General features: G+C 47.9%; 1 protein-coding gene and 1 pseudogene across 2 annotated transcripts; both read right to left on the reverse strand.

Annotated features, from left to right (window-relative positions):
* Nucleotides 1-922: 922 nt before the first annotated feature.
* Nucleotides 923-22,030, reverse strand: MMP28 (matrix metallopeptidase 28). Of its 2 annotated transcripts, none has more exons than XM_016123710.2 (8): nt 21,602-22,026; nt 12,149-12,228; nt 11,737-11,924; nt 6,504-6,728; nt 4,292-4,537; nt 2,804-2,953; nt 2,316-2,483; nt 923-1,461 (listed from the first exon to the last, which is right to left on the reverse strand). In XM_016123710.2, the coding sequence occupies exons 1-8, from the start codon at nt 21,710-21,712 to the stop codon at nt 1,067-1,069; spliced, it is 1,563 nt and encodes a 520-aa protein (XP_015979196.1). In that variant the 5' UTR covers nt 21,713-22,026; the 3' UTR covers nt 923-1,066. The 2 variants fall into 2 exon arrangements, with proteins under 2 accessions (XP_015979196.1, XP_015979282.1); XM_016123796.2 differs by having other exon boundaries at nt 1,211-1,461; nt 2,316-2,479; nt 21,602-22,030.
* Nucleotides 22,031-22,447: 417 nt separating this feature from the next.
* On the reverse strand, nt 22,448-22,635 carry LOC118604379 (annotated as a pseudogene).
* Nucleotides 22,636-25,267: the final 2,632 nt, after the last annotated feature.

Genomic DNA, 25,267 nt, shown 5'->3' on the forward strand with positions numbered 1-25,267 from the left:
AGACAGGGTGGCTGGGGGCGCTGGTTCCTTCTCCAGGAATCCCAGCTATTCTTGGCCAGGCAGGAGGAGCTTCTGGAATGCTGTGTGTGTGGCCTGGAGAATGGGGCCACTGTGAGCACAAGGCCTCCCCCAGCCTGCAGAGCCCCCGGCGTCTGCAGCGTCCACAGACCTCCAAGGAGGCTCCTGTCCTCTCCCTGCCACATGTGGTTCTCCATTTGGCCTGGGGGGTGAGGGAGGCAAAGGTATTTTGCTTTCTGAGGAAAGGACCCTACTCCCTCCCCCCACCTCTCCTTCCCCCACCTCCCTGTCTCTCTGTCTCTCTGTCTCTCTCTCTCTCTCTCTCTCTCACACACACACACACAGTCCTCTTGTTATGCTTGGCAGGAAAAATATGGTCTCCACTTCCCCAGCATCCATGCCCGCCTGCTCTTACATAAAACCGTTCTAAGGTGAGCTGATTTGTTCATCCAGACCCACCACTGGGACACCTCTTTATTCCAGCCTCCCACAAAAAGCAGGCCTACATCAGTTTCTCTCTTGCTCTGGGTCCTAAACCTCCTGAGGGCCTCTGATGTTGGAGACCCTTGTACCCAACATAACCAGGCTTCCTGCGGGTAGGGCCTCTGATTAAATATGTCACAATTCTCTAAAGACTGAGCCAAGAGGTCCTAAGGGGAAGACAACAGTCTTGCATAGTGGTCCCAATCTCTCTGTTGAGATTTGCATCCTTCCTGGTTGGACAGATGTGCAGCATCATAGACAAGCGCTGTACCTTTAGAAGAAATGAAATCTCCAAAGCTTGGAGAGGAAAGAGTCCTTGAGGAAAAGGCCATGGGGTCTGCGACTCTTTTTGGCTTCTCCTTGGATTGATCCCGGTTTCACCTCCATGTGGTGGGGACGCCACAAAGACAATGCCACATTCTCCAGGGAACAAATACAGATAAACTTCTTTGCGGAGTCTTCTGCAGTGAGGCGCAGAGGCTTCCGAGACAGGTTCTGCCCCTGGGGCAGGAGACACACGTTGGCCATGAGGGCACCAACAGTTCAGTAAGAGGTAGGGGTGTCTTCAAAACAGGGCACCCCCTGAATTGGCATGCCAGCAGCCCATCCAAGGTAGCTCTGCTGCCCAGCGGCCTGAGGCCGTTGCCTGCAGTTTGGCCTGGTCGAGGCGCCAGTAGTGGTCATCTCTAAAGAAGATGACTGAGCCGTCTGGCCGGGGCAGGGCGCCACTGACCTCTTCGGGGACACCACCCCAGTCCTGCAGGCCTCGGGGGTAGTAGGGCTCCACCTGCAGTCCCCCTGGGGCCAGCACATAGTAACGGGCACCCTTGAAGAGGACAAGGCGGCTCAGAGGAGGGAAGAAGAGGGCTGCATCAGGGTGGCGGGGCAGGCCCCCTGCCCGGCACAGCTGTGGCGAACTCCACACTGGCTTGGGGCCTTGAAACCTCCAGCATCGGCTCCCTGTAGGGCATTGGGAGAGTTCAGAGTGAGCTGGCAGCTATCACCCTTTGGTCCTCCACCCCATCTCTGTCCACAGATACCCCTACTCCGTCTCGTGTTGGAGCCCAAGGTGGTTAGTATTCATGATAATCAAAATGGATCATACTAATAGTTATAAAACAGTAGTGGAGAGACTGTTGTGGCCTAAACATCCAGCAGGTGTCAGCAAAGGGCAGATAGCCCTGAAGGGACCTATCTACCCACTTCCTGGGTAGCAGGATCTCCTCCCTGGCTGAAGACTGGATTCTAGAGAAGGCCAGGGGTTTTCTTCAGTGCCATTACCACTAATAATTCTAGTAGGGCAGGGAGTTCTGTTTTGTTCACTACTGTATCCCAGCTGTGAACTAGGCACAAAAGACACTGAATACTTGTTGAATGAATGAATGGGCACTGTTTACTGAAGTAATAATATACTGCACACTCCTCAAACATCATGTTCTTTTCACCCTCCTACCCCAATGAACCTGAGAGGCTATTTTCCCTATCAAGAAATTTAAGCTCCAAGAGTTAAGTGACATGCTCAACTTCACACAGTCAGGACTCCAAGGAAGGTATGACTTTCCCCTGAATGCAGAGCTCAGGAATGGTCCTCTGCTTCCTTCTAGAATCTGCTCTGAAACTGTCCCACCCTCTCTAGGACAACCTTGACAAACACACACACACACACCTCACCTCCCCAATCCACCACTGAAGCAATCTCCTGGTAGAGTTTCCTGGGGACACATGTTTCGACTGGAATTGAGATGCCTCCCCGTCTTTTGACTTTGGGTAGGACACCTTCCCTCTCTAGGTCTCATCTGCCCCAGAGCCAGTACCTTTGAAGAAGTAGAAGTCTCCATCCTCCAAAGACACTGCAGCTGCCTCAATGTGGGGTGGCAGCCCAGCCCACCTTTCCTGCAGTGGGTGGGGCTCCGAGATGTTGCCATCAGCTGCCACTTCCCAGAAGTCGTTCCCTTGAAAAATGTACAGTCGCCCTTGCCTGTCTGCCCAGAGAGACAAGAGAGAGTTGAGCAGTAACCATCAGCCTCCTGCCTTCTTTCCAGGGGAGGTGCATTCCTAGAACCCAGCTTCCCAAACTGTTGAGAGAGGGATGTACTGTGCACAGTTGGGGCAGAGCGGAAAGTGCGCAGGAGGAAGCAGTGTTTTGCTTGGCTTGGGCTTGCTACCCTGCAGAATGCTCATGGCTTGGAATTTCTGGATTGTATAATTCATGCCTCCAACTTTGAATTCCAGCTCTGAAGACCCCTGGAGATGTAAGAGGAGGAGGGAAAAAGGAATTAAGGCACGGATGGCACCATCTTACCTATGGTGATGGCATCAAAGGAAGAGTGGCAATATTTAGGACTCCGGGTTTCAGGAATTCTTTCCCGGGATCTGTGGGGGTCCCAGGCCTCAAAGTCAGTGAACAGCTTTCCTGGGAGCTGGATGGCCACAGAACCCCCCTGGGGCTTTCCTTCATGGAGAAGAAGAGGGAGAAATGCACACAGGTTGAGGGTGTGTGTTGAGGGTTCCAGATGTTTCCCCACTCCCGCCTGGTTCCTTTTATCATCTGATATGAGGGGCAGGGAAGTGGGGGTTGGTGGCTTCAGAGCTGTCCTTGGTTATTGGTGTTAACCATGGCCCTAAACTCAGAAGTCCTGTCCTATTGAACAGTCTGAGAAAGGGGAACCTACCAAGATAAAATTGGAGCAGGGGACCAAACAAGGGTTTGGAACTAAGAAGCACAGCAGGTCCACTTCTCTGAGTCCTGGACAAAGCAGATGGCATGAAGGCAGAGTTTAGGAGCCCAAGGTGTGATAATTACACCACTTATAATATATCACTATACTTCACTTATGAGAGTGAGGCAGAGTCCAACGCACTTAGAATTTGGCACCAGCTCCTGAATCCTAGACTGTAACTTCCTAGCTGTGTAATCTTGGACAAGTTGCCTGTCCTCTCTGATCTCCATTATCCTCGTCCATGGACAAAAAGATACTTACATCATGAGTGTGTTGTGACTGTGTAAAGTGTAGACATTCATGAAATAGCAGCTGTCACTATTACATTTGTGTAGGTTTCCTAAGCTACAAAGCGTGTTATACCTACTAGTACAACAGCCCTGTAAGGTAAGCAGGGCCTCGATCATTATCTATTTTCTCAGAAGTTAAAACTGAAGGCTCTCAGAGGGGAAATGCTTTGCCCAAAAGCAACTACTAATCAGGAATGGAACAGATACTTTGAACTCAGGGCTCCTGGCCCTGCCCACCACACCATATATGCTGAGGGAGGTAGACTAGGCGCTGTGTGGGGCGTGGAGTCCAAGCAGGTCGGTGGGTGGCAGCGCTAGTCAGTTTATTCAGGGGGAGAATTCCCTGTTCGAGTCCACTACCAGACAGAGGCCCGGGCTTTGGGCTTAGTAGGCATCAGCGTCATGGAGGGGAAGGATGATAGAAGGCGCAGCTAGGAGCAGGAATAGGGAAGAGGTGGGACCGATTATTGGGTCCGGGTGACCGGGCAGGAATGTGAGAGGAACCGCCGAGGCCGGGGGTTGGGAATCGGAATTGGAACGCGAAGGAGGACTGCACAGGAATTGGCTGGGATTGATAGAGGGCAAGCGTGGGGGAGAAAGGAACCAGAAGTTTTTCAGATCGGAGGCAGCCTTAGGCTTCAGAATTTGGAAGGACCGGTAATGCGGAAGGCAGTTTCCTGCATTAAAACGGGGGATCCGATTTGAAGAGCGGGTACCCAAGTGCCGCAGGGATGGGACCAGCGGTGGGCACAGCGGGCGAGGAGAGTCGGGGCGGCTCACCATACAGGGTCTGCACTGCCAGCACGTCGTCCCAGCTGAGCAGCGCGTCGCGGCCCAGCCTCTTGTAGTAGGGCGCCATGAGCGCGCGCGGCGCGGGCGAGTGGGTCAGGCCGAGCGTGTGGCCGATCTCGTGCGCCAGCACCACGAACAGGTTGCGCCCGCGGCGGCGGCTCAGGGACCAGCGCTCGTCTCGGTCGAAGTGCGCTTCGCCACGGCGGGGCAGGAAGGCGTGCGCCAGGGCGCCCCCTGCAGGCGGCGCAGAGGGTCAGGATGAGCCACTTCCTGAGACGCCCCCAAGTTCCCAGCGCCCGGAGCAAATGCTATTCGGGTGTATGTGTGGCTGTTTTCTGCGGCATAATTTCTCCTGTAATTAAGTCTTCCAGAAGTACTAAACACGTGACTAAGCTGTGGGGTATCGACGCCTATAAGGCAGAGTGTTGTACATACAGCATGGGGGCCAAACTGCCTGGGTTCCAACACTGTTTTTACCATTTACTAGCTGTGTGACCTTGAGCAAGTAGCTTAACCCCTCTGAGTCTTAGCTTCCTGATGTGAAAATGGGAGTGATGATAACGAAGTTCTTTCTCACAGGGTTGTTCTGAGGATTAAAAAGAAATGTATCTGCGTATGTTACATGTAATGCTTAGTCCTTACCACATAATGCATGCTACATAGGAATGATTTTCAAAAAGATTTAGGAGTAGATATAATGGTTATGCAGGAATGGGGCATGATGGGACCTTCTCAGCTGTTGATAAAGTTGCTTCCTGATCTGAGCTTGGCTGTGTTTATGCCTAAGTAGAGTTTACTAAAAGGTATTTATATTCTTGCTTTGCCTCTGCCAAGGCCCCTCTGTGGGTCTTGTAATAGGAGTGAACAGAGGAAGTTGGGCTGCATCAGTGATTCTCATGCTTATATCATGCCCCAGATGGAGCTTATCAGTTATGCAGTTTTCGGGCCTCGCCTCTCACAATTCACTTTCTGCAGGGGCATGGGTCAGCAAAGAGCACGGTGATAATGTTAGCCTGGAAGCCTGTTGAGGGTCCTTCTTGGAGCCCAGGCCAACTGAGACCAACAAAGTTCTGGAGGCCACCATTAAAGGAGAGCCTCATGGGCCATGGAGAGTTGGCCATGTGCAGGAGGAACACATACCTCTTATTTTGAATGTGCTTTGAGCAATGTTAGCCCTTTCTGTTCAGCTCTCACAATAATCCTGGGAGACAGATGGACAGGTTTTCAACTAAACTCCAAAAGACAAAACACCTGTCCCAAATCAGAGAGCTGACTCCCAGTCCAGCGCTCTTCACTATCAGGTTCCATCTAGGTGGTATGAATATAAACATCTCACTCATGTAGATATGAGTGAAATGAGTTACATGCAAACACATATGTGTCCTTCATGTGGATCCTTGAAAAGCCTAGACTTCTCCCAGTCCTACCCTGGTCCTGGCGGCAGGGCCCAGAAGTGGTCTTTGCTCTGAGTGGGCCTGATGGAAAGCAGGAGGCAGCAAGAAAGTGGGGGCCCATGTTCCCAAGCCATACAAGGGCTTAAGTTCCCACTTGAAGGGGTTGGATCAAGTTTCTTTCCCCAATAATGGGGAGGATTATAAGGATGTAAGGATAGCCTGAATTTAGGTTCTGAAGTCCCAGGTTGGGCAGAATGGGAGGAAAGTAGTTTAAATTATAGCCAGAAGCCTTCAGGTTAGGGGCAAACAGAAAAACCTTCTGATCTGGGCTGTGGTTATGTTAAGCACTTCTGTGGCAGGCAAGGTGTAGAATGCCTTTGTCCTGTGGCAATGACTATGGTTGTGTGTGGAGGAAGGACAGGAGTAGGATAGTGGTGGCCTCTGGATGTTTTTAGGGCCTTGGTCTGGAGAACATCCACTTCTGGAGAAAAAGAGAGACACGGGGTTGTCTAGAGGCAGGGAATGGATGACAGACAGTACCTTAGAAGTTTCTCCCAGAATAGACATTACTCTTCAGAGTTTGCAAAGCACTTTGCATGCAGAACCTCATCTCACTGTCCCTTCAGCCATGTGGTGTACATAATAGGGCAGGGACTGTTGTTCCCATTCTATGGATGAGGAGAATGAAAGGGGATGCGGCTTGGCCAAGGTTACAGGGAGAGCGAATGTCCCATTGCCCTCCACAGACTACCTCTCCCAGTTGGGTTTCCCTCCTGCCACGTGGGAGAGAGGATCTGTGTCAGCACCTGGGCCGTCGAAGGCATTGCTCAGCCCATCGTTGTGGTCCCCTTGGAAGAAGGTGAGGCGGATGTCAGCAGGGCCTGTGGCTGGGGCCTCCCAGAACTCCAGTGCTGAGACGTTGCTCCATAGCTGGAAGGCGGCATGCACGGCCCCCCGAACTGCTGGCTCAGGCAGGTGCTGGGGCCAGTTCACCAGGCGGTAGGAGAGATGCTGCTTGTACCACTTGTTGCCTGCCACCCAGAGAGGCTGCATCAGTCATACCTGTTGCAAAGCCTGGGGCTGGTTCCTGGGGACACATATGATGGGGACATAGGCCTAGCCCCCAAGGAGCCCCTAATCTGGTAGGGAAGACATAGCCCTTGCCTCGGGAAGACACCCAGTTGGTTGGGGAGACACTGCTCTTAGACAGATAGGACTACTCTCGTCCTGATGAGTCCCAGTCTAGTGGCTTGGCCTGAGGAGGGAGATGCAGCCTTTGTCCAGGAAAAGCCTCCAACCTGAAAGACACTCTGGTCTAGGGTTTTCTTCTTCTCCACAGCCTGGGCTGAGCCTGAAAACCACTCTGCACCTCTTGCTGGCAGCGAATCCCAGCCTCTGCCCACCATGGTCACAGCCATGGCTGCCCCTCCTCTCCCCCCCTCCTGCTGCCTCTCTTTCCAGGGCCTGGAGGCTGCACTGACCAGCAACTACAAGACTCATTTATTTGGGATCCTTCCCTGACCCTTTACCCTCCCCTTAACTTCCTCAGGGACTCTAGAAATCTCTGAGGTGAAAATAAATAAGAACAAAGGGTGTGTTTTGTCACTGACCAAGAGGAATTTTTCCATCTCCTCTTAGTTAAGTGTTTCTATTCCTTTGTCCAAAACCGCGATTCCTTCCGGAAGCCTGAGACTCAGGCCTCTTGCCAGAGCCTCAGGTCAGCCAGTCTGGGTCCAGCTGCAGCTCACCACACACCCTGAGTTTTTCACAGACAATTTCTGAGCCCTATGAGCTCAGGGGCTGAGACTGTGGTCTCAGGTGGAAGACTGGCAGCTCAAAGGCAGAACTTCTACACCCAGAACACACAAGAATCATGTTGTCTTTCAAGTCTCAGTTTTCCATACAGACTTAATCCCTGGGGCATGGGTATCAAGTGGGCAGGGCAGGACTGGTTGTGCTAGGAGACCAGGCCAGAGGGCACAGCCCCCTCTCCCCTTGGTGGGGCAGTTGAAGGTTCAGGCCTCCTGCCCCTTTGTCTTGGGTATGCTCTTGCCTGAAACAGCAGGAGGACTGAAGTCATGGAAGTTGAGCCATCTCCTTACACAACCTCTCCTCTATTTGGGGGAAATTGAGACCAGGGGAAGGGACCTCCCCAGGGTCACAGACTGATGCTGACACCTAATTCAGTGCACTTTCCACTATATCACACAGAAGAGCAGGCACATTTACTAAGGCTTGAGGCTTATAAATTGGCCTAAACATGGCTCCTTTGGGTCAAAGCAGGGTCTCTGCGTGAACTAAAATTCTCCAGATGGAAGGGAGGGTCTTAGAGAGCACAGGAGCAAAGAGCCCTTTCCATTCCCCCATCCCTCATGGAAGTGAGGGAGGGGAATGTCCCTTCCCCACCCCTGAGCCAAACTCCATTCAAGGCAATGTTGCCTCCCTGGGCCTGTTTGGCCTGGCAGCCACCCAACCCCTCCCAGCCAGTGACCAGCCCTCAGGGAGGGAAGAGGGAAAGATTCTAAGGGAGGGAAGGCCAGGCATTGAGAGGCCCCGCCCAAGGGTTCACTACATGCCAGTAAGGCTTCTAGTGCATTATAAGTCTTCTCTGGGCACCAGACTGGTGGGTGCTAGGCTTTCATACTCCGCTGTGGTTAAATGACTCCAAGCTTCCCCCTCAGTAACCTTCAGGTTTCTAGAAAACTATGAGGCAGCTCCTTCTGATTCTTTCCAGCTAGAGTGCCCCTTACTTCAAGGGCAGGAAACGGGGAAGGTGCACAATCCTCTCTCTTACTATAGGAAGCCAGTGAAGGTGACACCTTGCAGGATAAAAATTCTCTGTGAAACTGTGTGTGTGTGTGTGTGTGTGTGTGTGTGTGTGTGTGTGTGTGTGTGTGTGTTTGGTGGGGGGAGAATAGAGAGGACAACTAGGAACAGGAATGGAGAGAAAATGACTAATTTTCCTTGGTGGGGGGAGCAGGGTGGTGGGTTGCTGGTGTGCCTGCCAGGAAGAAAGAAACCTCCAGATAGCAGGCTGCGCCCTCTCCCCTGTCTCCTAGATTTATGTCCTTGGAGCAGGCTGGCCACTTCAGGCCCCATCCCAAACTCCTGGCCATGCAGGGCTGGTTTCCATGGTGATCTCTAGGCCACATTAGTCCCTTGCATGCCCCCCCCCCCTCCATTTGTTCCAAAATCCAAAAAGGGAAATGTAAAAGAAAAGGAGATAGGGAAGGAGAAAAGCTAGATTCTTTGCTTATTGGCTGGAGCCCTGACTCCCAATAGGCAACTAGTACTGTGGAAAGAACAAGAGTTGGAATTTAGTACCTCTACGTACAACCTCTCATAATAAATTATGGAATTCCTCCAATCCTCAGTTTCCTTATTTGCATGTTGGAGTTGATAAGACTTACCTTACGGTAAAAATGAAAAGCAATGGGAAGCTGCCTGACATGTGCTGGGTGCTCAGTATCCATTCCCTTCCTCCTTTCTACCCCATTTGCACCCTTATGGTCCCCACCAACCAGCTCTGTGAGGGAGTACGGGAGATTGAAAAATCAGCCCTGCATGCACAGAGGGGAGAGGACACTTGGAACAAGGTTGCCAGATTTAGCAAATTAGAATACAGAATGCCTGGTTACATTTGAATTTCAGGTAAACAACAAATAATTTTTTTAGTATAAGTATATAAAAACAAAACAATTATTTGCTCATCTGAAATTAAAATTTAACTAGGAGTCTTGTATTTTATCTGGCAGCCGTACCCCTGGAGCCCGGCTTCATCAGTACAGCATTCACCCACATGGTGAAAAGTCACTGGCCTAGGAATCCACATCATTTTTTAAGCACCTACCCGTATTCTGGGGTTTTCCACATCTGGAATCTCACTTAATCCCCTCAGCGACAAGAAGGTTTGGCTATACTCTGGCTACGTGGCCCTGCCTGGAAAGGTTGCTTAAGCCCTTTGTCCATAAGTTTGCCTATCTGTAAACAAGGATTATAATGGTATAAAGGTATGACCCTATCTCGTAGGGTTGTTATGGGATTAAATGAGTTAATCCCCTTAGAACCATGCTTGGCACATCATAAATGTTCAGCATGTTAACTGTATCATTACATTTTCTTTCCTAAGGCATAGGAAGTGCTCAGTGCCTGCCAAGCCCACGGCTTCTTTCTAGGTTATGTCTTCCCACCCAGGAGGTGAAGGAAGTGAAGCTGCCGTGGGTCATGTTGTGACCAAGAGGGAAATTCTCTATCTAATCTGGCCACTGCTGTCTAGCCCAGGGGTCAGTGTCAGACAGTGAAATGGGGCTCTGCTGGTAGGGTGAGGCCACTTGCCTGGGAAGTACCAACTCTCTTTCCAAAAGAGATGTTCTGAATTGGACAGTGACAGACTCCATTGGAGTTTTCCTTTGGGCATGAAAAGATGAGAAGAAAGCCAGAAGAAAGCATCCTGAGTGCTCAGGTGGCATCCTGAACGTCCAGAAAGTATCATCCCAATTCTCCAGGAGACCATCTCCAGTCTGGAAGCGCCATTGCTGAGTCTGTGTCTGGGGCTGCCCCATTTCCCACTGTATTCTCACAAACCCTTCCCCTTGGTAACCAGGGTCCATCTCTCTTCTGCAGCCTAAAAGGGCCTGTGTCTCAGATGAGGAAACAGCAAAGTGACAGCTCAGGTCACATAGCTGATGAACCCAGAGCCCTGGCTCCAGGAACACTGCTCTTCCTGCTCTGCCAGGGAGGAGACATGCTGCTCTTCCCTTCTACCTCGTCCTTCTCCTCTGCTGCCCAGAAACACGGCAGTCAGTACTGGGGACGGAGTGGGCGGACTGGATTGGCAAACACCTGGAAAAAGCCATCCTCTAACAGCTGAGGGGAAATATCCACAATTTCCTGTTGAATTAGCTAAGAAATAAAAACAAACTATGTGCCTTCTGTCTTGTTTATAATGAATATTGTTGGCAAAAGCAGTTAATGCAAATTCGAAGAGGCAATAGCCCAAAGTGCTCACAGTAAAATTAATTATAGATGAAAACCTGACTAAACAACTCCATCTTAGAAATTTTGAAAACTGAAAAAATTGATCAGAGAACATTAGACTTAGTATAGCATTCACCCACATAGTGAAAAGTCACTGGCCTAGGACTTATTAAAAAAATCAAGATGTTAAAATCACACAAAAATTTTTTTAAAAATAAAATTACACATACCAAAACTTGTTAATGATGAAGAATTGACAGAAGAATAAAATCTTTGTAAATCTTAGATCTGTAACATTTGACCCTGGAAGTTTGGATTTGGTCAAAGAAGGAGGAAGAGGAGGGGGAGAAGCAGAGGGAAAAACCCCAAAACTACAGATGTAAAACCACAACAGTAGGATCTGTAGTGTATAAAATGATAAAATATTCAGAATAGGCAAATTCATAGAGACACAAAGTAGTTTAACGGTGGCCAGGAGCTGGGGGGAAGGGGAACTGGGGAGTGACTGCTAATAGGCATGGAGTTTCTTTTTGAGGTGAGGAAGATGTTCTGGAATTTGATTGTGGTAAAGGTTGCACAATTCTATGAATATACTAAAAGCCACTGGACTGTACACTTTAAATGGGTAAATTGTATGGTATGTGAATTATATTTCAATAAAGCTGTTAAAAATGTGCTATGGACAAAATAAAACTGATTGATGAATTATATCTTTGTTGAATAAGTCTTATGAAAAAGAATCAATTCTGATGAAAATAACTTCAGTAAAATACACAGGAAAAATGTTGGCAACAATTTAACTGCCCTGTATAGCAAATTGATCAAGGAGTTAAGTGAGCTCGATGAGGTCTGCTCTGAAAACTTCTTGCACTCTGAAAATTCATCAGCATAGGTATAATTCTGATTTAAACATCCATTTTCACCAACATGGTCCTCAAGTTGGAGAGGTTCTATTTGTCTACTGCTCTCCCCTCCCCTGCCCTAGGCCAAGCAGTTTTTCTGGCCATGGAGGTTTCAGGATGGTGAAGAATGCAGCCTAGCTAGTTTTTTCACAGTGCTCACCTTGCTTTGTAAAACGTTTCTTACGCCTCATTTTGGCCCTCCGACCAGCAAACAGGGCACTGACCCTCTCGGTCCAGGCAGCCTGACTGTCAGTATCTGCAACCCCGCAGCGAGGCCGTGTCATCTGGCGAAGGGTGGCGGGGTCCAGCACACCACTGACAGGCAGCTGGGATACCCACTGGAACTCCCTGTCAGGAGGAATTGAGATAAAGGACCACAAAGGCAGGGCAGGTGGTAGAGGTGAGGGCAGAGAACTGCCCTGGAGACAGCAGGAGGCTGAGACTGGGGTGGAAGGGAGCAATGGAGCATGACCCCCTGGAAACACGTGGGAGGCTAGCCTTCTAGGAGGAGGGAGGAGGCAATCCAAGCTTATACCCCATCCCCCACAAGTCCCCTCTATCCCTCGCCCTACCTGATGGCATTGCTGAATTGCATGGATGTGGGAGCTTTGGGGACTTGTTCACTGAGATATCCATACTTCTCCAGGAATGCCTGGGGGAGAGAGAGAGGTCAGCTGTTCCTATTGTGTGGCATCCTTCCCCCACATTGGTCTCCATGGCACGTATGTCATGCTGGTCTCACCCCTTGTCCCAATAGGGTCTATGAGCTATACAGCAGAAAGTCTTGAGATCAAAGTCAGAAGGATGTACACTCAGTGTTAGGCAAATCCGTAGAGACGACGAGCTGGGCAAGTCACTCAATATTTCTGAACCCTAGCTCCCTTATTTCTAAAACTAGCCAAGCAGTCCCTACCCCGCGTATCTCATGGCATCGTCAGGAAACTGGCAGGCCATGCTGGACAGTAGAGTTATGGTCTCTGGAGTCAGGCCGGCTTGTGTTTAAATCCCAGTTAGCAAGCGACTTCTCTAAACCACCAGTTTCTCATCTGTAATATGAGATTAGAAACAAAACCTACTTTACAGGGATTTTTTTTGTGTGTATGTGTGTGTACGTGTGAGAATCACAATAGTGAATATAAAGTACTTAGCATAGTGCCCGGGGGCTCTATACAGAGTAGCTATTATAATATGCATTATGTAGATATGCACTTTTCATATGCCTCGACTCTGCTCCTGATACATCTCACCATGTTTCTAGGAAGTTTCCCATTTTGAGGGGGGTGGGGGGTGGTTGAGCTGATCACCTGCAGGCTCTGGGAAGCATGGACTGAGAATTACTTATCTAATTCTGGCTTCTTCCTGAACAATTCTCCTCTCCCCAGATGCGGATGTATTTAAGGCTCGAGAACAGCAAATGCACTTGCCCTCAACCCTATGATTTATATAAACACTTAACTCTCTAGAGAAGTACTTTTTGAATCAGAATCCTGCAACTTTCTCCTTTCATTCATTCGTTTGTTAATTTATGCAATGTACTAGGTACTTTGCCAGGTACTGTGGTCAACAAGACGTCCCTAAAGGTGTTGATATGGATAGAGACAAACAATAAAAGCACAGATAACAGATAAACGAGAGAGTTTTGGTGCAGTAAAGAAACCGGGTGATGTGATTAAGAATAATTTAGAGAGAAAGTTTATGTCAAAAGGTCAGGGAAGGACCTTCTGAAGAGCTGATGTTAGATCTGAGTTCTAAAGAATGAGAAGTAACCAGGTGGGACTTTGCAGTGAGGTGGGAAAGGGAGTTTCAGGCAGAGGGAGCAGCAAATGCAAAAGCCCTGAGCTAGGAATGACGTTGTGTATGTAAGGAACAGAAGGAAGGCCGGAGCAGTGAACGTGAAGCAGCAGGGCACGCGACGACGTCAAAGAGAGAGGTGGACTGTCAGCCAGCGCAAGAAATGTGGGTTGTATTTTCATCTTTATGATGGACTAATTGTGGGGAATGAAAGAAAGGGAGGAATCCAGGATGGCTCCTAAATTTTTGCCTTGGAAGGTAATGTCATTTACTGTATGAGGAAGTCTGAGGGAGAAACGGCTGGGGTTGCAGGGGTGGAGAAGGGGGGATTAACTCCATGATGCCAAGTGGCACTAGCTGTGTGATCTTGGAGCTCAGGGGAGAAGCTGGACTCTTTTAGCATTGTAGATAGATGATGTGAAGCTGTGGACCTGGATGAGATCCTCCAGGAAAATCAATGTAAGGAGAACGTCCCACCATCCAAGTGCCTTTTACTCACTGCCTGCCCTCATATACCTGGAAGCCGCTCTCTCAGCCAGAGTTCTTGAAAGACAGTGGAGAGAAGTGTGTGAGTCCTTGTCCTTACCTGTCACCAGTCCTACCCTGAGGGGGAAACAATGTACTTGTAGGCTAGCTAGTTGTTTGCCCTTCTCACTGATTAAGTCCCATGAATCGCTTCTTTAAAATATCGCCTCAGCTGCTTATTCTCATACAGACACACATCATCTCTTAATTTTTACCACTCCTTGCTGTGTTGCCTAAACATAAATAATTTTCTGTCTTCCTTCTTCTCTTAGTCACTTTTCTGTATTTCTCAACTCAAATCAACTCCAACCATAGCTGCTGCCTCAAGGAAAAGGCACAAAATGGGACTGAAACTAGACACTGAGCCAGGATCTGCAAGCTCCTGAGCCTTTGCAAGTATCCAGCTTCCTCTTGGTGGATTTCACTGCATCCATCTTTAATGACCTCCATGTCCTCTTCTCAGTAAAGTCACTTATTGGAACCATTATACTAGGACAATAGAACTTTCCAAGTTTGTCTTATTGTTTTTCTGCAATAATTTATTAGAATTTCAGCACTATTGTTTTCTTTTTTTCATTTTCTCATGTACACTATTTTGGGATGCATAATGGATTCAAGGAGTTCTAGTGGCTTTATCTGAAAGATTATTTGCTGCTCAGTATAGTGTGGCATCATGGAATAGCCACTGGGCTTGGAATTCAGAATCTGTTCCCAACCCTGACTCTGCTGGGTGGCCAGGGACAAATAACTTAACCTCTCTGAGCCTCTATTTTCTCATCCACAATGTGAAAACAAGAGTAATTCCACAGGATTCTCAGAAGGATTAAATAAAGCAATGCACATCTAGCATAGTACCTGGCATATAGTAAATGCTCAATAAACAGCCGATCTAGTTGATTAATCTTAGAGGGAAGATTAACAACAGACTTTTGGAACGCAACCCATCTGTAAGATGGGAACTGCTTTGAACAGGCAGTTACACTTCTGTTCTCAGTTCAGGTGCTCTCTCCCAGAATTGCCTCACCCCAGCCAGGTGCCTGGCTCTCTGCCTTGCCTCCTCCCTTTCTCCTGGTGAGGATGGAGAGAGCGGCTTTTTAAAGGCAGCCAGGGAATTAATGTCTCCTTAGAAGCAATTTTGCTGAGTGAGTGATTTGGGAGAGACTGGGTCACAGGCCAATAGGCTGGCACTCCCTGTGCTTCTCCCTACAAACCCACCCAGACCTTATCAGGTTGTTGGCTCCAGTTCTGGAACTATGAAGCCTTGGCCAGAGGGGGAAGAGGGAGGGGAAATTGACTAGCGGCGTCTCCTGTTTCCTGGCTGGGCCAGTGCCTGGTGCTTTGGAAGACAAGGTAGGGTGCAGGGCAGGATGAGGGGGAGATTTTTTTCAGGGTTCCATCAGAGGAGAACTCTTGGGCCTTTCTCCTGACTTGTCTCTGGGACCTTGTTGGTTGCAAGGCATAGCTGGATTCCCAGGAGGCAGTGAGCACACATCCAGGACACCAGCCAAGAGACAAGAAAAGAATGAGAAAAATAAATTTTAAGAATCTGACATTGTATATTTCCATAAAAGCACTGAAATGTTATCATGAGGGCTTATAAGGACTTAAGAATTCCCTTATACTTATTTTATGTTTAATATATCTATATAAAAAAAATTTTTTAATGCAAGGTAAGTTCCCCTTGATATCATCAGTGCTGAGTGCTCCAAAGTTCTGTCGAGCGGGCAGACCCATGTGCCTGGTGAGGAGGAGGCAGGCTTGGGACACCCTCTGCTCCTGGAGCTCTCCCTAACCCTCTTCTGTGCGTCCACTTGCTGTGCCTCAGTTTTCCCCTGCATAGGCGAGAGAAAGACCCCTGTCTATATCAGAGCTGGGGTGTGGGGTAGGGGGCAGTGTGGCAAAGGGATCCTAGGAAAAAACACAGGACTGGGAGGTGGAGCTCTCATTCTCATCCTAGCTTGTGCCTAACTGCAGTTTTCCTGGGGGCCTGTGTTATCTCAGGGACTCTCTGAACTCCACTGCTGGTCACCTCTTCCTCCTTCGTGGAGATAGTACACAGGCTCCTCCCCCTCTGCCTTGCAATTCGAATACCAGGTTTCTGTTCCCTGTTCTCCACCCATTCTCGCTCCTGGGGAGCTCAGGGCTTGAGCTGAGTGGAAAGGAAGCGGGAGGGCTGTGCGCCTTTGGTGATTCACCATGCCTGGGCCTAAAAGCTGATGCCAACCTGCCTCATCCACTTGCTCAGAGCTGGGGCCATTTTCCTGGGAAGTCACCTCTGAAAAGCCCTAGGGAGTGGCTGTGCTGCCTGGGTAAAATGAAAACAGTTCTCCCTGGGATCCAGAAAGCTGAACGGAATCGGAACTCTGGGGGTTCTATTCTTGCATCTGTCCTGACTTGTCATGGGAGGGTGTGTAGAGCCCAGCCCATTTAATGCCTGAGGGAAGGGGAAATTCTGGCCTTTTCTGAGCAGGGCAAGACTAGCAAAAAGGTGTAGCAAAATGAATCCAGGCCTGAGTCAGGAACTCTGAGTCACTGGTCTGGCAGGGCAAGAGCACTGGACTGGGTATCCTGAATTTTATTCCTGGTGCTGCCACTAGTTATGTTTCTTTAAACAAGTCCTGTGCCTCTCTGGGCCTCTTCCATAAAATGAGGAGGTTGGATTAGAGCTAAGTTATATTCCAGGTCTGTCTATTATTACAGCCTTGTGTCTACAGCTGATTATCAGTGTGAACTATGACAGACCAAGTTATTTCGCCTCTCTGTGCCCTAAAGTATAAAATGGGGGTAAGAAGACTGCTTATGTTTCTTATTGGAGAATTGTGAAAATCCAGTAAGATGATGATTTGGGAACACTTTATGATAATCGTCCCATTAAAAACATTATTTTCCCCTCTGTAGTCACAAAGCTTTCTTGCTGGAAGTCTAGAAGGGACAGCTCCCAGTCTCATGTCCACAGAGTGGCTGTGACATACTCCATATCAAAGAATTGCAGCAGCAAAAATGAAATCAGGAATTTAAAAATTGCAAAATGGCAAGCTTACACAGAAACAAACCATGTTGTTTTACCTATGATTTATTCCATCTCATATTTTTTCCTTATGATTTTAGTCTTTCCGTAGTGACTCTACGTGACTGTTTATCACTCAATACATCTTTTACATTATAAGCCAAGTCAAGATGCAAGGGATGATAGCTGGCATTCTTCCTCGCAGTCCTATAAATAAAAATGTTTTCTGGTAGTCAGGAGCACAGTGAGCCTTTGACTATTGTAGCGCTTTTAAGGGGATTAAACCTTCTTTGCGTTTCACAATTATCTTGCAAGAACGTAGGCATTTCCAAGATGAAGAAAGTAAGTCTCAGGGGAGTGTAGTACCTTAGTAAGGAGTCTCAGTGACAGAACCATACTTGAGTCTGAATACTCTGACACCTGTTCTGACACCTATCCAGGATGTTTTGTTTCACATTTAAACGAGTGACTCTTTCTAACCAGATTCCTTCTGCCTCCTCTGTAAGCAGGTCCAGGGGCAGAGCAGAGGGAAGAAGCTGTTCAAGTGGCTGATTCAGCTTTCACTAGAGGCCTAGCTCAGACCTCTCTTCACACCCCAAACCAGACTTCTGACAAGCCACAGGTACTCAACAAGCCTGAAGCATGTTCCTTCACAAAGACAAACATCTGCTTTCAGGATGCTTTGCTTTTGCTCTCAGACCCTTGAGGTCTACTGAAGGCCTCAGGGCAGTGGGACCAGCTCGGCCTCTTTCCATTATTTTGGGTATAGGTTTGCTCTTCTCTCTGTCTGACTTCTTTTCTCTACTCCTCCTTTGCCTTGTCCCTAGTCTCATATCCACAAAGTTCTGTCTGGGTGTAACCTAAATACCTTTTACTGTAATCCCTGCTCCCTCCTTCATTTTCCATGTTTAAAGAAGTTGGAAAATGTTAGCTGGCCAGCCTCATGCAGACCCCCATCTTGTGTTTTTACTACTATCCAATAACTATGCTGTTGGGATCCAACGTGTTCATGTGGCTTGTGAGGCTAAGTTTAAGGTGCAAAATAATGCCCTAACCAAGGCCGGGTTTAGGAAGAATTAACTACCTGTCTCTTTTTTTATTTCTGCTTTTACTGCTCAGATTCGCTAGATTCCTTGATTTTCTAGCTGGTTTGCCAACTACTTTTCCACCTACTTACGGTCCTTTGGGACCCTTCAGAGCCTCTTCTGCACTTCTGTTCATCCTGTACTCATGAGTCACTAAGTTGAGCTCTTGGGAACAGTTTCCACACCCGGGCTTTTGAGTTTCTGACTCACAAAAAGTCAAATGAATGGCTCTGGGGTATGAGAAACAGACACAGCATTGGGGGTGGATGTTTTACAGAAGCTCCAGTGTGTCCCTGGAGAAACAAACTCCCCGGCTCCTTATTGTACAGCACATCAGGATAGCTGTGCAGGAAAGCAGTGGAAGGGAGGTCCTAGACATACTGCCTGATTGTTCTAAAGAAGGTCTGAGCAAAGCATCACAGATAGATCCCTTGGGATAGTCTGTGTCGCCCAAGAACAGGGTAGGGCCTAGCTGTGAATAGGAGAGGGGCCAGGGCGATTATGTCATTCATTAACTCTCAATATTGCAACTCAGCAGTAGAGGCCCTTCCTACTCACCAGAGTTGTGAGCAGCCCTAGTTTTCCTAAGTGGGCAACAATGAACTTGTTCATAATCCAGCTTTGTAAGCAGTCTCCTCCCAGGCAAAACCCACTCTGGAAAGCCCTCAGCTTTATTACTTTGTGTTCACACAGGAGACACACACAGGGTATAGGGATACACACATAGACATGGGAACACAGACACATCCAGACAGACAGACATAGACACGCAAGCAGATGAAATGTACACACAAAGGCATAGGCATACAAACACACCGAAGCCCAAGAATGTTAGCGCTAGAGAGAATATTAAAAGTCATTTAAGAAATTTAACTTATTTTACAGAGGAAACTGCAGCCTGGAGAAGTGAAGGGACTAGCTGAAGTTCACACATCTTGTTTTTATTATTTCTTTCTTTTCTTCTATGTCTTGAACTCTGACCTTCGCCCGTGAGCTCAGCAGGACTGCTGTGCTTTGCTGGGGTCTAGCTCCCTGCACTGCAATCAGGGAATTACACCTCGGCAAAGAGCTGGAGTGATCATAGGGCTCACTTTGTGTGGTTCTCTTATGTGGATGATTGTGGTTCCCTAAATGAGTACACAGTAGCTCCTATTCCCATATTTTTCTTACAATTTTCCCTCCCCTTGATCTGGGGCGTGCAACTGTTTCAGCCAACGGAATATAGCAGAAGTGATGCTATGCAACTTCCTAGTCTAGGTAATAAAGAAGACACAACTTCTTTTCTCTCTCTCTCTTTCTCTCTCTCTCTCCCACACCACACTCCACTCATCCTTGAGACCCAGCCATCATGTTTTGAGGTGGCCCAAACTAGCCCACATGGAGAGAAGAGATCATGTGGATAGACCCACGTGGAGAACTGAGGCCCCCAGCTGACAGCCAACATCAACTACCAGATAGGTGAGTAAGTAGCCTTCAGATGATTCCACCCCCAGTCATTGTAGAGCAGACACAAGCTGCCCTGATGTGCTCCACAATATCTATGAATGTAATACATGGTTGTTTTACTTCACTAAGTTTCAGGGCAATTTGTAATGTAGCCAAAGTAACTGCAACACCATCTCAGGAATTATAGCCCTGCGCTGCCTGTTGTCCAATGCCGAAAATAGTTGCCTTACATATTTTGCCCTGTGTTATTGTTTTTGGGAGAGCTAGTCACCAAGCCAGAACTTTAATCTGCAGCTCTGTTCTCTAAAATAATGATAAAGATACTAACAATGATATTGAGAGCAACTTTCTTTTATAGACTTCTTTCTATGTTACTTGGCACTGTGCTGATCTTAATGAGACCACACAATAATCTTGTGAAATAGTCATTATTAACCCCCTTTATACAGAGTAGAAAGGTGAGGTTCATAGAGGTTAAACCTATGGTTTGTACACAGGTCTGTTTGACACGGAAGCCCATACAATTGACCATTTACAGAAATTCATATAGATATACTGACACACAAATTTGTGTATATATGCATACCTACATACGTGTATAGACATATCGAGACACATACACACCTATTACACATTTCCAGAGTTTTTATGCTTTTAGAATGTTTCTTGTTCTCAGAGTTAAAAATCCTCCTTCCCCAATTATGTTAAATACATGGAAAGAGACTTAATCTGCTAAATATTACGTTTCTCAAGTACACCCCAAGATGAAATTCTCTCCATCTTGGGCCACCACAGGCAGGGTTGGTAGAGATATTGTCTCTGTTTTCCAGCCAAGGGTTGCCTGGGACCTGGACTTGGGGGGAGGTGAGGTGGGACTTTTAACAAGCCTTGGCTTGGCAGACTGAAGCTTTTTCCTGCGCCCACAAAGACTCTGCACTTGATGTTGTAAGATTCTAAGTTCTGAGAAACAAAGCAATTCTTGAAATTGCAAAAGTAGAGAGCACAGAGCAAAAGACCAGTGCTTGGAAGGGGAGGTGGGGAGGGAGTTTGAGAGAGGACCTCCTTGTTGAAGCAGGGCCATTCTCAGATATTCCTGAGCGGTGGTAGGAACTGGCTGATTGATGGAAGGAAGGGAGATTCAGAGGGCCCTCTTCATTCTGCAGGCTTCTCAAATTCAGCCTGCCTCTTCCAGAGAAGGTGAGTGGGAGGATACTGGCAGTTTTAGAGCAGAGATGCTCTCAAGGGGCAGGGGGAAGAGTCTTAGGACAGAGAGCCAGGCTCAGTAATTTAGAATTTATTCACATCTCTTCTCCTTAAAATAGTGGAGACCTCAGTCCTATTCCTAAGAAGAGCTAAGAGATCCTTCTTTGGAGAAGAAAGAAATGATACTGGTATGTTATTACAATCACCTTAATCCAGAAAATAGATGCCCAAGTCCACCCCTACTCCTACTTCACAAAAAGTTACAACCTATAGCAAGCAGTTGACTCCAAAGGAGGAAAACGAAATGGAAATCTTTAAGGTTCACCTCCACTTCCCCACCTCCTATTCTCAAGTTCAGCCCAGAAGCACTGTTTAAAGCTCCTTAGAAGAAACTCTTGAGAGTAGTATACCACTCCCACCCATTTCACAGTTGAGGTAACTTGTTCTGAGCTTGGGCGCTGACTTGCCCAAGTTGGTCAGCCGCAGCGGCAGCACCCACCCAGAAAGCCAGTTCTGTTACTGGCATTCCAGCCCTGTCAACGGTACCTTCTCCACCGCACAGACTCTGGGGGCCTCTACAGTGTCTGACACTCGGGGAGGGCTCCGGGCATCTGATTAATGAACTGCCAAGTCTCCCCAGCCTAAGAGGTGAGGAACAGTGGCTCCATGCCACACTGGGATGCAAGGACTCCCTCTCTCTCAACTCGTGCCTGTTGGTCCCATCTCGTCTCTCCCTCTTTCCCTTGTCCTGGAAAATCAATGCAAATCAACGTGCCTGTGTGGTCCCAGACCTGCCAAGCGGGCAGAATGATGCCTCAGGCCCTTTGTGTGCAAGTGTGAAGTTGCAGAGGACAGGGGGAAGGTAAGGCAGATTGTCAGCTCAGATGGGAACGGCTGGGTAGCCAGAAGGCAAAGTTCTGGTGGGTCTTGAGCACGCGGACCCTCTCCGCCCCGCACACAGCCCTTACCTCCGCCTCCCTGCGCAGCTCCTGGCTTATGCGCTCCGCGAACTGGGCGTCCAGGCCGCCCCAAAGCAGCAGTGTCAGGGCGCGCAGCAGGATGCCAACACGCGCAGCCATCTCGCCGCAGCCCCTGCGGCGGAGCGCGGGGAGAGGGGGAGCTGAGGTGCGGGGGGAAAACCTCCCCGCGGTCAGCAGTGCCCTGGTCTCGGCGGATGCTCCAGGTCTGCGCGAGGTGGGTAGGTTCCAGGAGTTTGCCAGTGCCGGGGCTCCGCGCTCTGGGAGATTTTTCCGCGGCGCTTCCCCGGGAGCTGGTCCGAGGTCGTGCAGCTCCGGCTGTGCCTGCTCAGTGGGTTGCGGGCCTGGAAACCTAGTAGGCAAGGGAGGAAGGGAGGGAGGAGGGGGCGGGAGCCCGGCACTCCGGCCCCACCCACCCACTCAGCTGCTGGAACGCGCAGAGGGCCTGGAGCCTCTTCCGCAAGCGGCATCGCCTCGCCGGGTGCCCGCCGCCGCCCTGAGGACCGGATCTCTAGCCTAACACCACCAATTAAGCAGGATCTGTCGGGGTGTCGGGGAAGCGCTGGGGGTGGGGTGGGGTGGGGGCAAGAAGGGTCTTTTCTTGACGGTTGTAGCTACCTAAGACTTCTATAGGAGGGGTCTTGGCCTGAGGGTCATTGATTGTTTCAAGCAGGGAAGTAGGGAGAGAGAATCTGGGTGTGAGAGAAGGAGTCTCGGGCTGGGGTCAGAATTGAGTTTAAGTTTCAGATCTGCTTCTTATTTAGCCGTATGAATCCTACCTCTACCTGCTGGCTGTGTGGTCTTGGAGAAGTCACTCACCGTCTCTGAACCAATTTTTCTCATCAGTAACTGGAGATAATAAGAATACCAACATTAAATCATTGTAAGGAGCATTTAATGAGAGAATAATGCCTGTAAGTGAGTGACTCAGCATCATGCTTGGCATTATGAAGTCCACATTTAATTAGCAATAATCATGCCTTGGATAAACCTCATTGGCTATGATATTGCCACTGCACAAAGCTATGAAGTACACATTTAATAAATGGAAGCCTGCAAGCTTTGTGACCTTTGGCAAAGGATTTAACTACTGTGAGCGTCAGTTTCCTCATCAATAAAATGAGAGCAAATGACATTTAGTTCCTATTGTTGCATATAGATTAAAAGACAAACGAGTGTAAAGTGCCTGGCTTTATATATTCCACACAGCCGTAGTCAAGGTGTGGGGGAAAGGATTTACGTGAAAGCTTTAGCTAAACTCACACTGAGCAAAAGTAAACTGTTTTCATTATCTGCTTTAGTAACTGCCAGCAGGTTGTTGTCTCTCTACTAGTCTCAATTTGCTAATCTGTAAAATGCAAATGGCACAGGGATACCCTCCTCTGGGGGTTGTGTGGATTAGAAGAGTCGATGTACTGTAAAAGTAATTTTGAATCTATAAAGTGCTAAGCAGATGTAATGTGGTGTTTTTATCCTAAGGCTTAGAGCCTCAGAAGGTTTAGTAGCACATAATGCTTTTGTGTTGTTTAGAAAAAGGGGATGTTCTGGTGCAGAATTTTTAAAGGCCCTTCTTTGATTAGCCAGCCTTCTTGGAAAGAGGCGTTCCTTGTGGGTGAAGTAATTGCAGTAGGCCCCACCCACCTCCCAAACAACCAATGGAAAGGGGTCATTCAGCCTGAGCGAACCAATTAGAAACAGAAACCAATTAGAAGCAGCTATAAAGAAAAAAAGGATCTTTCAATGGCACATCCCTCCTTGTCCAGAATGAAGCCCCAGAGATTGTGGCCAAGGCCTGCGCCTTGCCCTTTGAGAGCTTTCAGTCTATTTGGACATAGATTCTATTTGAAAAAGATTCTCAGCAAAGGACAGAACAGACTGTGACACAGCTAAAGGTTCAAGCAAAGTCTTGTGGAGAGCCTGGAAGAAGGAGATGCTGAAGGGGAGTGGGTAGTGTTGCTCGATTTAGCAAACAAAATCCAAGATGTCAAAAAAAAAAAAATACAGGATGTCTAGTTAAACTTGAGTATCAAATTAACAATGAGTAATTTTTTAGAATAAGTATGTGCCAATGCAATACTTGGGACATGTCTATAGACTAAAAAATTATTCATCATTAATCTGAAATTCAAGCTTAACTTGGCATCCTCTATTTAATCAGGCAACCGTGTGTGTGTGTGTGTGTGTGTGTGTGTGTGTGTGTGTGTGTTTGGGAGCATGTCAGAAGGTTGCAGGTATGACACGGTATATAGTGCCTTTGAGTAATAGTTAGATTTCGATAGGCCAAATATAACTGGTTTGGGGCAGAGAATTCTGAGGAGTACCAGTTGGTAGGGACACCGTGGACCAAGCTGGAGTCAAACCTAGAGTTGTCAATTTTTTCCTCAGGAAGAATTTCTCCATTCCTTCCTCCAGCACACCCCAAGGGTTCTCCATTTCAGCTACATTGGGAGGAGAGGGGAAGGCAGGAAGCAGTAGTTCTCTGGAGGGCTGAGTGACTGGGAAGAGACAGGCTCAACCACCCAGAGAGCTGATACTGTCTTTCTCTGCATCCCAGGCAAACCCTGGTCCCTGGATGTCAAAAACTAGTACCATTGCTGTTTGAAAGTTGATTTCCTTTGCTTTTCTTTTGAGCCCTTTGTTGGATTGTTTCATCTCAACCTTACCTCTCCCCACTCCACCTCTGCTTATGGTCACTTGGATATGCCACCCAGACTTGCAAGTGCCTGCAAGAATTTGCGCAGAACAGAGCTTCCTTCACTTACACACTCACCATTGAACTTCAACTATGCTTTACATGGAATGTCTTTGTTTCTCAGGAAGTCAGCATGTTTCCATGATTAGAACCTGGGTAACAGAAGCTTCATTCCCTTCTTCTTCTGAAGCTTAGTCATAAATCTCCGAGCACCAAATTCTGTGATCTTCTCAGGAACACAGGTACCTATAGAGCTCTACAACTGACTTGCTGCTTGTTTTTATTTTCCAGGACACATCCTAAGCCAAATAACTTTCGATGGGAAGAAGAAGGAAGGCAGCTTGCTATGTGAGAGAGGGATCAAGGAGGAAAGGAAGATGAGAAAGGCTGGGTAGTTTATTGGAAGAAGCTCAGTCCATAGCCAGGCTATTAGAAGAGTGATGGGAGGAGAATGGCTTTGGAGAAGGGATTCTCAAAGCTCAGTTCGAAGATCACCCACATCTAAAACAATACTGTGGTGACAAATTGCGATATTCATCCAATACCATTAATCCTTCCTCTGGTGGAAGTAGGGGTAGGGATGGGAATAAGATGTTAGAACAGTAATAATGGTAAATACTTGTTGAGAAGTTAACATGTGCCATATATGTGCTATGTGTTTTACATAAATTATGTCACTGAATCTTTGCAGCTTCCATATGAGAAAGCTACTATTATAAGCATCCTTATTGCATCATAAAGATGAGGAAACTGAGGCACAGAGAGGTATTACTTGTCCAAAGTCACAAATCTAGTAATGGAGCCAGGGTTCAAACCTGGAGTGTACGTACAGATCTTGGGCCCTTAAACACTATACTATCTCACCTCAAGTCAAATTTAATGTGGAGGTACATATTAAAATTCAAATTCCAGAGCCCTACTTCAGATCTACTTAGTCACTAAATACTAGATACCAACGTTCAAGA

The sequence above is a fragment of the Rousettus aegyptiacus genome, unplaced genomic scaffold, assembly GCF_014176215.1.
Source record: "Rousettus aegyptiacus isolate mRouAeg1 unplaced genomic scaffold, mRouAeg1.p scaffold_m13_p_6, whole genome shotgun sequence".
NCBI classification, from domain to species: domain Eukaryota; kingdom Metazoa; phylum Chordata; class Mammalia; order Chiroptera; family Pteropodidae; genus Rousettus; species Rousettus aegyptiacus.

Excerpts from the sequence above, each read along its gene's own strand:
- MMP28 (XM_016123710.2), bottom strand. The coding sequence starts at position 21,712 with ATGGCTGCGCGTGTTGGCATCCTGCTGCGCGCCCTGACACTGCTGCTT. Across the intron at positions 12,229-21,601 it reads AGCTGCGCAGGGAGGCGGAG|GCATTCCTGGAGAAGTATGG; the intron begins GTAAGGGCTGTG and ends TCTCTCCCCCAG. Across the intron at positions 2,954-4,291 it reads GGCAGTGCAGACCCTGTATG|GAAAGCCCCAGGGGGGTTCT; the intron begins GTGAGCCGCCCC and ends TTCTCCATGAAG.